The sequence below is a fragment of the Xyrauchen texanus genome, chromosome 22 (genome assembly GCF_025860055.1).
Source record: "Xyrauchen texanus isolate HMW12.3.18 chromosome 22, RBS_HiC_50CHRs, whole genome shotgun sequence".
Classification (NCBI taxonomy): Eukaryota; Metazoa; Chordata; class Actinopteri; order Cypriniformes; family Catostomidae; genus Xyrauchen; species Xyrauchen texanus.
In genome coordinates, this window is record NC_068297.1 from 5808593 (window position 1) to 5823877 (window position 15285).

General features: G+C 36.2%; 2 protein-coding genes and 2 non-coding genes across 6 annotated transcripts in view; 1 reads left to right on the plus strand and 3 right to left on the minus strand.

The window, feature by feature from the left end:
- The first annotated feature begins 2182 nt into the window (after positions 1 to 2182).
- On the plus strand, positions 2183 to 3326 carry LOC127662239 (mitochondrial import inner membrane translocase subunit Tim9). Its single transcript, XM_052153349.1, has 4 exons — positions 2183 to 2265; positions 2561 to 2619; positions 2719 to 2814; positions 2919 to 3326. Exons 2-4 carry the CDS (start codon positions 2581 to 2583, stop codon positions 3051 to 3053), a joined length of 270 nt encoding a protein of 89 aa, XP_052009309.1. The 5' UTR covers positions 2183 to 2265; positions 2561 to 2580; the 3' UTR covers positions 3054 to 3326.
- A 130-nt stretch (positions 3327 to 3456) lies between these two features.
- Positions 3457 to 15285, minus strand: part of LOC127662237 (AT-rich interactive domain-containing protein 4A-like) — a 30930-nt gene continuing 19101 nt past the window's right edge. For all 3 annotated transcript variants that reach the window (XM_052153344.1, XM_052153346.1, XM_052153345.1), the window contains exons 18-25: positions 14706 to 14790; positions 14422 to 14602; positions 14274 to 14336; positions 12520 to 13683; positions 12318 to 12422; positions 9796 to 10002; positions 8960 to 9106; positions 3457 to 7615 (exon numbers count right to left, since the gene is read on the minus strand). In XM_052153344.1, the coding sequence (XP_052009304.1) occupies positions 7512 to 7615; positions 8960 to 9106; positions 9796 to 10002; positions 12318 to 12422; positions 12520 to 13683; positions 14274 to 14336; positions 14422 to 14602; positions 14706 to 14790 (2056 nt within the window). In that variant the 3' untranslated portion in view covers positions 3457 to 7511. The remainder of the gene's footprint in view (positions 7616 to 8959; positions 9107 to 9795; positions 10003 to 12317; positions 12423 to 12519; positions 13684 to 14273; positions 14337 to 14421; positions 14603 to 14705; positions 14791 to 15285) is intronic.
- Positions 10691 to 10772, minus strand: LOC127662936 (small nucleolar RNA SNORD53/SNORD92). The gene has a single exon (XR_007972939.1). It is a non-coding gene; the product is annotated as a small nucleolar RNA SNORD53/SNORD92 (small nucleolar RNA).
- On the minus strand, positions 15124 to 15205 carry LOC127662938 (small nucleolar RNA SNORD53/SNORD92). The gene has a single exon (XR_007972941.1). It is a non-coding gene; the product is annotated as a small nucleolar RNA SNORD53/SNORD92 (small nucleolar RNA).

A 15285-nucleotide genomic window follows, 5' to 3' on the forward strand; every position in this document is an offset into this window, starting at 1 on the left:
TATCCGCAAATGACACCCGTCAATAACCTTGACAAGCTTCAGTCCTGTTTGTGTTTTAAATTTCCCGCCGGAGGTGATATATAAAGTCAACAGTTTGGATGGGTTTCTAAAGTTTTTGTCTAATGTATGAAATCGGCTTTGAAGTATTTAAAATAAATATGGAAATAAGCAAGTTAATCTCAGCTGTAGATTCACTTATTTCACAGCTGCAGCGGTTGTTACCGACAACAAAAATTTACAAAGCTGTGATGTTGAAACAACAACGTGAATTGAAGAGCTGTAACATATTTCAAAATAAAAGTTTCATCCAAAATAAAAGTTCCTAGTTTGTTCTTCTAGTTTTTAAGCCTTGCCAGTGCTGCTGCCTCAGATAGTTAGTTAGTTAGTTAGTTAGTTAGTTAGTTAGTTAGTTAGTTCTTGATATGTTTTATTTTTTTTACTATTTTGTTCCCATTGACGGTGAATATTAGCTTTCTTTCTGTTCTGTAAACTGTGTGCTTGTTTTGTATAATAATAATAATAAAAATAAATATAATAAAAGCCTTGTCAGTACTGCCCCATTTGGTCCTTACTTGAATATGTGTAGACGTTTAGTTGCCAAAGATATTTAAGTTATTATCTCTGAAGCATTTACACATTAATACATTTAAGGAATGTTGAAATATGCATGAGAGTAAGTTTTGTGTTGTTATTCTGTATGTAATCAACAAGTGAAAAAAAGCGATTTTGTTTTACTTGTCTGGCCATTTTTAAATTGTATGATAATGTTGAGACAGACTGTGCCTTTGGCAAATAAATAAATACATTTTCTGTTCACTTTCTATCTGTTAATTATATGTTCAACAAAAATGTACGTTGTAGAAGACCAACATTTATTTTATTTATTTTGTATTAACAGAGCATGATATACAACAGTATACAGTGATGTACAGAAATATACTGATTGTACAGAACATTAATTCCTTAATCAAAAAAGTAACCACGAAAAATACTACAAGTCTTTTTTCTTTTTTGTTGACAATATTCTCCAAACAGGTGCTGCAGTTCTTGATCTCCTGGAGAAAATGAATGAAATTTGGCTTGGACCCTGATCATTTCTTCTAATGCATGTGGAACTTCCCCAAAATAATAAGAAGTTGCACAAGAAAAATTTAATTATTATTATTAATTTCATTGAAATAATATATACATATATCAAAATTATTTAGCTTGAATATAGTTTTGGTTTTCCTTTTGATAAAATTTTCCATATCCACCCAATAAATATTAGAGTATACACAATTACAAAAAAGATGGACAATAGATTATTTTTCTGTTGAGCAAAAATCACAGGAATAATCAATATCCAAATTAAATCTCTCTAATACACCTTTAGCTGGATATATACCATGTAAAACTTTGGATGTAACCTCTTTTACTTTATTATTTAAACAATATTTTTCACAAATATTCCAAGCTTTAGTCCAGTTTATATTTCTAAATACATTGTTCCACAATTAACTGTAGCTGTTTCGCCTATTATAATATTTCTAATATGTTTATTAGTACAATGGTGCTTAAGGATATCAATATCTCCTATAAACCTGCTGTCTTTAACATATATTATCTCAGAAATATCACTTCCACAAGCTCTTATAAAATGTGTAACCTGCTGAGGTATGACGTCAAACATAACAGCATACTCTTTTGGTGTAACTGGAAACCCAAATATATCCAAGAATTCACTATAAGTTAACAAATTACCGTTTGAATTTAAAAGTTGTCTAACTAACAATATTATTTTCATACCAGCTTTTATAGAAGTACATATAGAATATTGAATACTTATATTATTCCAAATAATATATTTATTTGGGTAAAAATTGTGCTTAAACACCAGCATCCAAGCTAATAAAGCTTGTTTGTGAAATTTTGCTAATTTCACAGTTAGTTTGTCAATTTTATAATCAGATCTCAACAAAAGATCTATGCCACCCAAGTGTAAGACCAACATTCTACAAATAAATTAATACAAATATTAATATTTTTATATTTATGTTAAAATGTATTTAACACAAATACACGTTTAAAAACAAAATAAATAAATAAAATCAATGTATTTTAATTTAATTTAGATTTTAAAAGTTTTAGTTTATTTATTGTAATAATTATGTTAGATTTTACTTCGGACTTTTATTCATCACGAAAGTGCCGATGTGAATCAGCCGTTATCCCCCGTTCTCCTTGGAGCACATGTCCTTCACATCCTGATCTCTGTAAGCTGAGGTAGGATTTCAGATTTTATGTTTCTGTTTCGTTAACTGTATAAACCTTATTTATTATAAAGCTAACCAGTTTTGGGAGAATTCGTTTATTTGGGATATTCAGTGTTTTAACGGTACAATTGAGATCATGCTAATGGCTAATCTAGCTACTCATCACTGATTGAGCTGTGAGGTCTCTAGTTAAAATCAAGGTGTATTTTTTTTTGTTGTTAAAACTGTACTGTAAAAAATATTATATTTTAACAGCTGTGCTAATTAGATGAAGGTTCTGTTTTTATAATATTTATCTCCTCCAGCACCGCATCTCACACTAATCATGGCAGCTCAGGTCACTGAATCAGACCAGATCAAACAGGTAACTGAAGACTTACAGACATAAAACACATTTACATCTAATGATAGTTATGAAATCACATTCAATGACAGTTCTATTGTTCATGTTTGTGTCTTGCAGTTCAAAGAATTCCTGGGCACCTACAACAAACTAACAGAAAACTGTTTCATGGACTGTGTCAAAGATTTCACTACAAGAGAAGTCAAACCAGAGGAGGTATGTTATGCACTTTATGTTGTGGTGCCTCTCTAAAGAACTTTATATTATGATGCTGATGTGTACCTCTTTGACTATGTTAATGTTCATTCATCTCTGTCCAGACCACTTGCTCTGAGAGCTGCTTACAGAAGTACCTGAAGATGACACAGAGGATCTCTATGCGCTTTCAGGAGTACCACATCCAGCAGAATGAAGCATTAGCTGCTAAAGCTGGCTTGTTGGCACAGCCCCGATAATCAAAGGCTGTTTGTATGAACTCCAAACCATTACACCACGCTCTCTCTATTCCAGTGTGGAGAAGGGGGTCGCCAAACTGGACCGGTAAGGCAGAGGACACCGGTGACTCTGATCGCCGTCGGCTCTTTGGATAACTGGATTTTTGGGATTTTGTTTTGCTGCAGGACAGACATGATAGCTTCGACCGATGTGCTGGTCTTGTGCAAAAAACAAAAGATCTTGATTGTTTTTATTGTAGCATGATACAAAATAAAATGTACCAGTCAACTGTATTATTAGAATTATTTGATGTTTTTAATAGTATTATTAGCTGGGAAAATAAAAAGACACAAGTCATATGTCACCCCAAAATGAAGATATATTTACCTAACAAATGATGCCTATTTTTAGGACCATCAAGATATTGACGTTTTCATGACAATTAAGCACATCTCCATTTCAATATTACTCTAGTTAGTGCCTTTAAAAATCTGACTTTTTTTCATTTTTTTTAAAGGCATAGTTCACCCAAAACATTCTCTCATCATTTACTCACCCTCATGCCATCCCAGAAGTGTATGAGTTTCTTCTGTGGAACACAAACTAAGATTTTTATAAGAATATTTCAGCTCTGTTGGTATATGCACTGCAAGTGAATGGTGACCAGGGTAGGGTTGCACCAGCTGTGCATAAATTCTCACGTAAGTTGAGACATAAAGTTCACACTAAGGGTTTAGTACATACTAGATAGTTTGTAACTAAGTCAGTGCTTAATTTGGTTGCACCACCTGTACTCAAGGTAAGACTTAACTAGTAGGTAGTAAGCTCTCCGTAAAGTAATGCATAGTTGTATAATATGACATTTATCCAATAAACAGCCTTCAAATTTGTACACAGAAATGTTAAAAAGCCATGAATTTCAGTTTATCTCACTACGGTTGCTCACGTAACTGTCAGCTGTAATAAATTATATCCCCCATTGAAATACGATACGCAATTAAAGTAGATTTAATAAATAGTATATTTGACCTGTGTAAAAAATATATATATATATAGTAACTATCTAAAATAAATAAGGGGTGTTTAGTAAATATTAATACAACAGGCTGGAAAAATAGACATTTATTGTCTATGGCAATAAATGGGTTAAGGCTCTGGGTTACTGATCAGAAGGTCATGGGTTCAAGCCCCAACACCACCAAGACACCACTGTTGGGACCTTGAGCAAGGCCCTTGAACCTATCTGCTCCAGGGGTGCCGTATCATGGCTGACCCTGCACTCTGACCCCAGCTTAGCTTAGCTGGGATATGTGAAAAATAAATTTCACCATGTATATGCAGAAATGTATGTATAATGTGTGACAATTGATCAATTAAATGTAAAAAAAAATTTATATATTGAATGTGTTGAACTTGACACTGAGCAAAGCATCCTGAAAACTGCACCGTTAGATCGGTTTCATGCTGAAGAGCCACTTAAAAGTCATTTTTTTTCCTCCCTCTTGAAAATGTAAACAATTGTAAATGGAAAAAAGAGAAGAAAAACAAAAAAGGACCCACACCTATCATATTGCTTCAGATGACATGGATTTAACCACTGGAGACTTTTATGCTGCCTTTATATGCTTTTTTTTTGCGTCAAAGTTTTGGTCACCATTCACTTGCATTGTATGGACCAACAGAGATTAAATATTCTTCTTAAAATCTTTGTCCAGCAGAAGTCATACACATCTGGGATGGCATGAGGATGAGTGAACTATGATAAAAAAAAAATGTGGGTGAACTTTTCCTTTAAATTGTATTGATACATCATATTAGTGAATGTGCTGCCTTTACACAATGTAATTGCATTATTCTCTAAATGTAAATGCCTATGGAGCACAAGAACAGTCATATATGCCATAGGCATGTGATGGTATTCGGTAATACAATAACAGTTTAGCCACATTTTCAGACTTTTCTGATCGCACTGTAGTTTTTAATCTATCAATGAATCAAAATTCACAACACTGCATGTGTGTATTCAGCATAAATGACACATGTGCACAATGATGTAAACAAATCCAACATGTTCCCTTATCTGCTGGACAGTCATCCCATGCAATTAAGTGAGATAAAGGAAAGTTGTGAGTTCTGCTTGTTTCTCCAAACTGTTTTTTAAATCTGAGAGACAACACTCCTAAGAGACAGTTAAGATAAGGACAAGACAACTTGCCATTTGCAGATAATGTTTAGCTTGTTTTTAAGTGGTCGATGAGTAGTGCCAGTTGTGAATCGGTCTGGAGGTTATTTTGAGCCATTGTTTAGGCAAATCCAGGCAAAGTTGCGAATAATAAAAGTAATACTCCAAGATGGCAGCCACTATAATGGGTGGTTTTAATTTAAGCAGACTGTTTAAATAAGCAGGAAAATATTTTAGTTTCAAGGGCAAATGGTGCAAAAGAAAAAGTGAATTTTTGAATGATTGTGGCACTATAGTGTGTCCTAGAAATCCCAAGTTTTCTATTCATGCTCAGAAATTACTTTTTATCCCTCATGCAACATTTAATACCATAACCATATGAATTTAAAACTTGTTGCCTCAATTTAAGACCTTTAAGGCCATTATTTGCAACAGGACAATTTTTTCAGCCCAGCAGAAACTCTTAAGTCCAAACAAAACCTTTTTCTGCCAAATCTATTTTCATTTTTGGGTTGAAACGTAACCTGGACATGTTTTTGTGTGGTTTGCCAAGTTATTAAAACTCAATACAAAGAAAGAAGGGGGACCTGAATATTTCAAAACTTTATTAGAAATGAAAGCGCTCTTATTTTACATTAAGATACAATGGCTTTGCTCAGGAACCTAATGCCTTCATTTCATCATCCAGGAATCTGTAAATAAATTGAAGTCACAGGAAAGCAAGCTTGTCCACAATTTCATCGATGCCTACAGCATAAAATGTCCAACATAGTCATGGGCTCATCACTTTAGACAGCTTGGTTTAGGTTGCTAAATGGTTGATTATATACAATCAAAAGATGTGCTAATGCTTCTACCAACTTGACATAGAAAAGGAAAATTAATATACAAAGATGTACTGTTTAAAAAATAATATAAATCATTTTTACAGTTTTATGTTAAATGTATTTTTCAAATACATGGTTTTGGAAGATCCATTTACAAAAGGAACAATCAGTAAGAAACCCCTGGGCTTACCATACTCGTCTCAAATGAATTATTCAATTGGTCAAGAAATAAGAAAAGAAAAATTAAAATAAGAATAAATGTATAAATTATAACAAAGTAAGTACCAGGAAAGAGTGGGGGAAATGAAGGTCAATATTTCTGGTGTTCCATAAAGGTAATGGGAATACTCAAAATATTTTGGGCCCAAATGGAGAAACAAAACAGGGGAGGACACGTTTTACTGCACAGTAGTTACTCAATTGTGACAACACATTCAAATGCTCAAAAAGACCCCACAAAATTCACCTATTCCTTCTACCCCACTGAAGCGAAAGTGGGAGGATTGTGTGATTTTCATCTTGTAAAAAATACAAAAATGCTGTCCGTGGACTGAATAAATATATTTAACAAGTTGCAAGATAATACCTTTATTTTACACAAAAATTTCAGCTCTAGAAATTTTTCATTAAATAACTTCACGGCTGTAATATATACTTTTTGAAATTTTCCATACTAAAATAAAAACTCTGCAAATACATATAAAAAGACAAAATGCCACTTGCAAAGGAAATTAGTCCACTGAAAACAGGTTTCGTGTTCCACTGTAAACATTTTCTGTATGTTTCTTTTTTCTTCCATTTTCTTAAAAAGATGACAAAAATAGGTTTTGCATAATTCTATGTGCTCACACACTTAGTGGAAGACGGCAGCTGCGGTTTTCAGTAAACTACATTCCTTTTGCAATCGACTTTGTCCTACTTTTCCGAAATAGGGCACTCTGCTGTTACACACGTACTTTGGCAGTTCTGATGGAGTAAGCGCACAACAATTGACCTTTCTTTGAATAACCATGTCCAGCTGGTTAAGTGACCATTACCTAAGGATCGTAGATGATGTTCTTACCATATTCTAATAGAAGAACATACAATTGATTGATTACTGCATCAAAATTCAGTCCCTGCTGCACAGAAGCTGTAAGAGGAGGTTTCTGGGGAAAGAAGTGAAAAGTGCCATTGTTTTCTTTCTGGATGGATAAATCTTTAAGCTTTGATTTCATCGATTACATTCAATCCTCACGTAGAGTCCGTTCCCTGGTGCTGATAGTGGTAGCGACAGTGAGCGAGAGGCAGGATCAGTTTACAAAGTGCAGAAGGTGGGAGTGGCCATTAGGAACTGGAGGAGACATGGAGGCGGCGGGCAGTCGAGTGCTATTGGCTGCTTGCTCTGGCTCATCAGTATGCATGTCTCCACGGAGGCAGCAGGATGCTGAGAAGGCAGAGGTGAGGCAGGGCGGGGCACAGGCGTGCCATCACCTGCACTCGACAGCCACATTGTTCTGAGTTGGGGAAGCTGACGACGGACTCATGCCATTGTCGGACGAGCCAGATGATGTGGACGCAGTTGTGTGGGACACTGTTGGTGTGGGGGTCGAAAAAGGTCAGAGGTCAATTCACAATGATTTACTCATTTCTAAACTGCATTGGCTCTGTTGTCATTAATATATCTTTAAAGACAGCTGTACATTGTTTTTTTTTTCTGTCCTTTACTATTGTTGCTTGTCACCTTGTACAAATATGACCCTAGTGACTTTTGCATCTTGGGTACCTTGGTAGTCAAGGTAGTGTAGGCAGTGGGACATCAACTGACTTTTATGCGAGTGTACAATATGCTTCTTAGACAAGACTGTGGTCAGCAATAACAGCATTAACTGGGCTTTTTATGTCACCAGTCCATCTTCATTCTGACATTCTCTTTTACACAGAAAACTGAAATGGTATCATACAAATCCAGCAAGCTTTTGCTCTATGCTGGCGATGTTTTTTCCCCCAAAAAAAGACAGGATTGAGGTAGGTCTGGAGTAAAGTTTGACCGATAGTGGATTTTTTTCAATACCGATAACTAAGGTGATGGAAAAGGCCAATATCTGATTAATCGGCAGACAGTTTTCAAATATCTATTTATAGAATGTAAAAAAATATATATTAATCTTTCCTTACTGTAAAGTGTACAGACATGGATCCTAAAAGACTCCAATGAAAAAAGAAATAATCCCTGATACATTTTTTTTGTTTAATCAAAATTCGAATAATAACAAACAAAAAAAAAAAAGAAATTTAACTTTTAACCATAAGCAATCTCGAAACACTGGGGACTCTCATTTTGAAATGACATAGTTTGGACTTGGCTCCGTTACAATGCTCTATAGTTAAAGAGGCTATATGCCAGATGATGGGTTTTATACAATATAGAAATATATATTTCACCGAATGAGGTTTAATGAGGAATACATTTTATTATTCACAAGATTTGAAGTTGGAGACACGATGCATGTGCTGACAGTGAACATTTTGATATAGTCAGAATTTTCTTTGCATGCCATTGCTTTAATTTAGAACACTTGATTATCTAAATCACAATAACAAAATATGCATTGGATTGAGGATAAAAATATGGATGAATATTGTCAGTGGTTTTTATTTTACCGTTAGAGGCCGCTGTTGTACTGTAGAATCCTCCAGCACCAGCCACACAGGAATGCAGAGGAATCAAATAAAATCTACTGGCAACTATCTGCATTGCTGTTTGCCAATAACGATAGTTTCAAAAAGCAACTATAATTAATCGGTAAAACCGATATATCGGTGTACCTCTATTCTGGAGTCTGTCGTGATTGTACAAAAGAGCTTATGGACTAAAGAAAAAAATGGAAATCAATAAAAGCTGCACGTTATTGCTACAAAGGTTTTGCAATCCTACCTTCTCTCTCCTTCTTTTTTAACCTTTTCCGCCTCCTGTCGATGGATGCCACCTCTGACTTGAGTGACATGTAGTACTTCCTGATTTCCTGTAGCTTCTCTTGCAAGAATGAAATTCGCTCAGTACTTGACATGTTGTCCAGCTCAGCTGTGAAAACCAGAAGCAAGCACCAGTCAGAACTGCATAGAAAGTTTCCAAAAAATCATATTGAATTTGTTTTTGTGTATATCGGATGTGCATATCGAATTTCAGCTATTACCCCATGTATCCACTTTAGAGTGTACAAATGTAATCTTGGCAAAGTGAATGGAATTTTTCAACATTTCAAATTAGTAAATGTATCCTTTATTCATTCTTTAAAGAAATAAATATGCAAAATTATTAAAATAACTTTTTTTTAAATGTTGGCCCACTTGAAGGGATTTTATAAGAATAATGTTTAGTTGGGGACACTAAATTTGACAAGCTTTTCAGTAAGCCCATTATATTTTGGACAAGACACCTTCACATTTCATTGCATCTTTTTACCATACAATGAAAGTCAATGGTGACTGATGGCGATCATCCTGCATACCATGGGGGTAAAAAGGTCATACAGATTTGGAACAACATAAAAGTGAGTAAATTAATATTAGTAAAGTAATTTAAATAAAACAGACAAAACATCAAAAGACTTTCAAAACATCAATAAGCCACATACTGCTTCATAATACCCGTTAACTGGGGTGACTCCCAATCAAATGTCTGCCAAGTACAGGTTATAGCATATGCAGTTATTAGCATGAAGAAACCCAACCTAACTGTCAATTTAACTTGACTTTTTTTTTTTAACTCACTGAGCTGGTAGGACCACTTATATGTGCGGGGGGAAGGGATGGACTGCTTCTCTTTGTGCTTGTCTTTCTCCAGGTCTTTACTGCTGGGAGAAACCATACCAGGCGATCGTGAAAGCTTCTGGCTCTTGGGTAGGCTGGAGTGCTTGACTGGGGTTAGCTTATTCGAGCTGTCCATGGCTGAGAGATCCTCACTGTCACTACTGTGACCTTGAGACATATACAGAGAGACAGTCAAAAACACATAAGTGGATGGGCTAGACCTAACACTAGCAAAATATTAAATTCAATATTGAACTCTAAACCAAATTTCATGAACTAAATGTCAGTGGTATCAGCGGCTGTGTAAAACTCACCGCCACAATGCTAGATTGTTGTGGGTGGCTGCCAGGGCATTGCTATGCAAGACATTCTGAATGTTTTTAGCATTTTGCTGTGTGGTTGAGATTTTCTTATTAGTTACTTGGTGGATACTTGCAGACTTAATTCAAAAGAGCCCATCCTCATGTCTCTGATATTCTGGTCCTTAGATATGGTTTGGGTCCCTTCATAAATACTATGAGAAATACTAAAGTCTAAGGGATTTTTTATTTGATCCTAACCCCAAGTATGAACAATAGTAGTCATCTTATGGGGTTATAAAAACAATTATCATTTAATTATTTTTAAACACTATTAAAAATCGTATTTTATCTAAATTACACAATGATGATTAATCGACTTTATAGACATTACAGTTTTATCGTCTGTTAATGCTGCTGCTTTGAAACGATGTGTGTTGTGAAAGGCGCTATACAAATAAAATTGACTTGACTAGTCATCTTGTAATTATAAATGGTAATTTACAAGGATAAAAGATACTCTTACAAAATTGAGCATGTGAGAATTGGACCATAGGTTAATCAGACAGCCAAGAGAAGTGTGACATCACATGACATCAGTCAAGTTAGCGAAACCATTCTCTGGTATCATCATCTTTGACCCCTTTCTTGTAAAAGAAACCTTTAATTTTCACACACACACACACACACACTATATTAGGGCTGCACAATTAATCGAAAAACTAATCGTGATTATGGCTGCCACAATTATGTAATCGTGAAAACTGACGATTACAGTGTTCAATTTAAGTCTGCTCCTGTTGCATCAATGGTTTCTATTTACAGCGTGTTTTTGCAGTGTTTGAGTTTTCTAACCAAATCACTAACAAGTCCGTTGAGCAATGAAATGGCAATGGCCAATCAGAGCTGCTTAGATTTGTCCTCCGTCTAATGTGCAAGTTTTAAACCATCTGAATGCCCAGATGTTTGTTCGATGTTCTAGCTCTGTTCACTTGGCACACAGAAATTAATACTGAAGAAACATCACCGGACACTTAAAAAGAAGCTGTAGAACAAGAGCAAAAAGCACTTTGTAATTATTTTAAATTCATTGCATATTGCGCTGCTCGCTTTGAACGTAGAGTTAAATACACTGCAAATGAGCAACACGACAAAACTAAAATTATCCCGTTCTAATTGAGGCACCGATGCGGTGTAAATAATTGATTATGCTGATTAGACAGCTTTGTTTTTAATGAGCATTCACGAGAGTGCAGAACATTGTGCGGAGCGTCGTTGAGCTTGCATCGAAATGCAGGTCTCAAACGGTGTAAACCTGCAGTGACTGACAGCAGTCAATGGGAGTTTGTCGTGTTGCTATATTTCGGTGTACAATTTATTAAAAATGTAATAACAGATTTGTTTTGTCATGTTAATAAGTGGGCCAATGTGAATTTGATTTGTACAAAATAGTTCAGCTTGACTCTTCCAAGTGTGTTTTGGAGGTATAGCATATTTCAGGAATAGCCGTCATTGTCATTGCGTCTGCTCTAATAAGACCCATTTGCCACGCAGCTGGCATTAGTAGATTTAACATTTTCACGAATTGCACAAACTCTGATAGCAAATTAATGTTTTAATTTCCACTGAGGCCACAAATGATCAAACGATGATCTTACATGAACAAGATCACCATTGAAGATCTAACGGGATGAATGGTCCCCTGTCTCTCCATGAAAGGTCTTACTGAACGCAATAACTTGGTCGATTTAAATCGGCTGTAAAAAGTTTGAATATTGAATATGCCATATTATTTACTCTACATGGACTAATAATTTAAGCAGTAATTTAGCAATAATTTAATTTATACCATAGATATCCAATTAAAATCATTTTTATTTGCCTTACCTTAACAAATATTATTACAATATAAAATACAATATAAAGTTTAAAAGAAACTGGAGTGCAGCTCGTATCCACCATTGAAATCTGCTACTCTGAAGAACCACACGGTTGCTTTGTGACACAGTAATTTAATATTTTAAATCAACATTAATAATCGCGATTTGCAATATCAAGGGCAACAATCAACAATTATGATTTTTGCTATAATCGTGCAGCCCTAATATAATTTCACTCAAACAAAGGGGAAAACCTTGACAATAGCATTTAGACAGGTTGATCACTTTTTGGCAGGACACTTACCTGCTCCATTCTTCTCTGTTTTAGAAACAGCACTTGAACGTTTCTGGCTACGTTTTTGCTTCTTGGTTGATGAGCTTGTAGTGCAGTCCAATAACCTTTTCTGACCTGAAAATTAAGATTGGTAATAAAATAGATGAGAATACTTGCAGAACAAGGATGATTAAGTTATCTACACAATAATTCAGAACTTGAATTGACTGACCTCTTTCCTTTCCGTCTCGCTCCTGCAATGAAATGCTGGAGTTGCTAGAACTGGCACTAGCATCAAAGCTATGCGTTGATTCATTCTCACCAAGACCCTCTTGTGATTCGGCTACACTGTCCACCTCGATGGTGGCATCACTTTCACTCTTGGTGCTGTGGGATTCCTCCGGGCTGGATGCACAAGACTGGGAAATGAGACGTGGAGGTTCTTCCACAGCCAGAACATGAGGAAGGTGGTTAGAAGGCTCCAGAGTCTGAGCGTTCTGTGCCATCATCATCATCAGTAATTCTTCACCAGACAGCTTGTCCTTCTCCTCCGGATCATCGAGGTCCACTTCATGACAGACCAGCGCTTCTGGACCAATTTGAGGCATCATTTCCTCGTTTGTGACCCTTGTAGAATCCTCCAGCATAGTGCACAGAGGTTCCACCCTGATCTGCACCTCTCTGGTGAGAGCAGGCATCTCAGACTTAATCTCAAGATCTTTACTGGGAGATGATGTTGGGGTAGGATGCTCTTCTGGTTTCTGTGCTGGCTCAGGGCTCCTAACCACCTCAGATTTCTTCTCCAGTGGTGGCGTTTTCATTGGAGATGGCACTTTAGGGTCTTCCTTTCTGTCGGAGCGAACCTTCTTCTCTGGCGTTCGATGTTCAGTGGCTTTCCGTTTAATGGCGCTGCTTCGTTCCGGAAGAACGATGTCCTCTGTAGCAGAGTCTGTGTCTGAACCGGCGGTGTCCTCAACTATTCTCTCTATAGGACTGCTATACGGTGCTTCCTGTGGTTTCTTCACAGGCCGTGGAGGTGTGGAGGGTTCCTCTGTCTCGGTGTGATTAGCAGTGGAAAGTGTTTGTGTGGGAGGCTCTGACCCTGTATCTCTTGGACGAAGCTTCTTTGCTCTTGATTTTGGAGATCCGTCATCAGACTCAGGAAACAGGGATGTGTCTTCCTCAGGTTTATAACACTTCTGGAAGTTGGGCATCTCTTGAGGGCTATTGGGACATTGGAGCTCAGGCTGTGCAGGTTCTGGAATTGTGCTGTCCTCCTGGAGCTCCTCTTCTGCCTCTTGATTTGCTGTTGGGGTTTGATCGGTGTTCTCGGTCCACTCTGCCTTCTTCTCGGGAGAGTCCTCACATTCGCTATCATCTGAGGAGTTCCCAGAATCTGAGAACGAGAATAATGAAATTATCAACTTTCACCATAAGATCGACTTTATCGATAGTCAAATTTGTGTTGTGACACTTTCATTTTTAATCGAGGAATCAGGGTTTTGCATAAAAATATTAGCTAACCATGTTGTCAATCCATCAAAGGCTGAATACAGAAAAAAATACTATTTAATAGCGGTTGGCTGGATCCCACCCCTATTTGATTACATGTGTGTGTGCTCCAAATGAATGTAACACAGGTTAATAACATGGAGACTTATGTTGTGCCGAATGCTATTGTACAGTGTGACTGTAGCTCAACCTCATCCAGCATATATGAATCACTGGCTTAATCAGACCATACCTGGCCTCAGGGTTGTGGGCATGTTGATAAACATGCTCTTTTTTTTTTCTTCTTTTTTTTTTTACCCCACCCAGTGTTTACAAACACTTTGCAAATCAGTTTAATGGAACCATTAAAAAAAAAAAACCTGGTTCAAAAGAACAATTTGTCTGTTTCAGACATCAGGCATTTAAAAATCCAATAAACATGCACGTTAAAACATAAATTTACAGCTAAAAACAATGATAGTCTTTTGGACATACCATTAGACCCTCTGTCAGAATCATACATTCCTGAAGTTCGTCTTGTGCGTCGGCGAGGTGTACCTGTCCAGACAAATTTGACGGTAAGACAGTCCATGTCAAATGTTTAATAAATTGTAATTTTACTTTGGTTGGTTTTGTTACTTACTATCTCCATTTGGCAAGACAGAGGCATCACTGGGCCGTGAGTTCTTGCTGCTGGATCGGCCCTCACTGCTGGGGGTATTGGACACACTGCGGGAAGTGCCGGGAGGGGTGGACTTGAGTGGAGGACGACCTCTCCTTATCCCCATTTTGGCCTGTTTATCCTCCTCTCCATCATCTTTATTCTATGATAAAGCAGAATGAAAATGGATGTATTTTCTTTTGTTTTAAGTTTTATAAAAAGTTTTGTTGGTTTTTATTTTTTTTATTTTATAGGCTGTCACTCACCTTCACTTTTTTCTTTTGTTTTCTCTTTGTTCCACCCTTATCAACAGGCCATATTATTCTATCAGCTTTCACCCACTCATCATATCTGAGAGAATCAAAATGCATTTAAAAACAGTTAACATATGCATGGTGAAGCATTCAGTAAATAATAATTTCAAACTTCATGAAACATTGTTTCTTTTAAAAATTATTACCTAATGGGCAAAACAAGATATACAAATTTCAAATATTCACAACTTCAGACATGATGTCTTAAGAGACGACTGAATAAATGACTTTTTTTTTACATTACAATAAGGTGGAGAGAAGAGATCTAGCTCACCATTGTAAAGTCAAAAGATTTATAAACTGCAATATAATGTAAATACGCAACAAGATCACTACAACAAATCTGAACATGTAAGAAATGAAGTAGAGGTTAATCAGACAGCCAAGAGAAGTGTAACATCACATGACATCAGTCAAGTTAGCGAAACCATTCTCCAGTATCATCATTTTTGACCATTTGTATTTCAAAAACCAGCACTTGAAAACCATTTTTATTACAACAAATAAAACAATCTCTAAGGCCAACAAATGT

Coding starts and splice junctions, on each gene's coding strand:
- LOC127662239 (XM_052153349.1), top strand. CDS start 2,581: ATGGCAGCTCAGGTCACTGAATCAGACCAGATCAAACAG. Junction 2,620..2,718: donor AATCAGACCAGATCAAACAG/GTAACTGAAGAC, acceptor TGTGTCTTGCAG/TTCAAAGAATTCCTGGGCAC. Junction 2,815..2,918: donor GAGAAGTCAAACCAGAGGAG/GTATGTTATGCA, acceptor ATCTCTGTCCAG/ACCACTTGCTCTGAGAGCTG.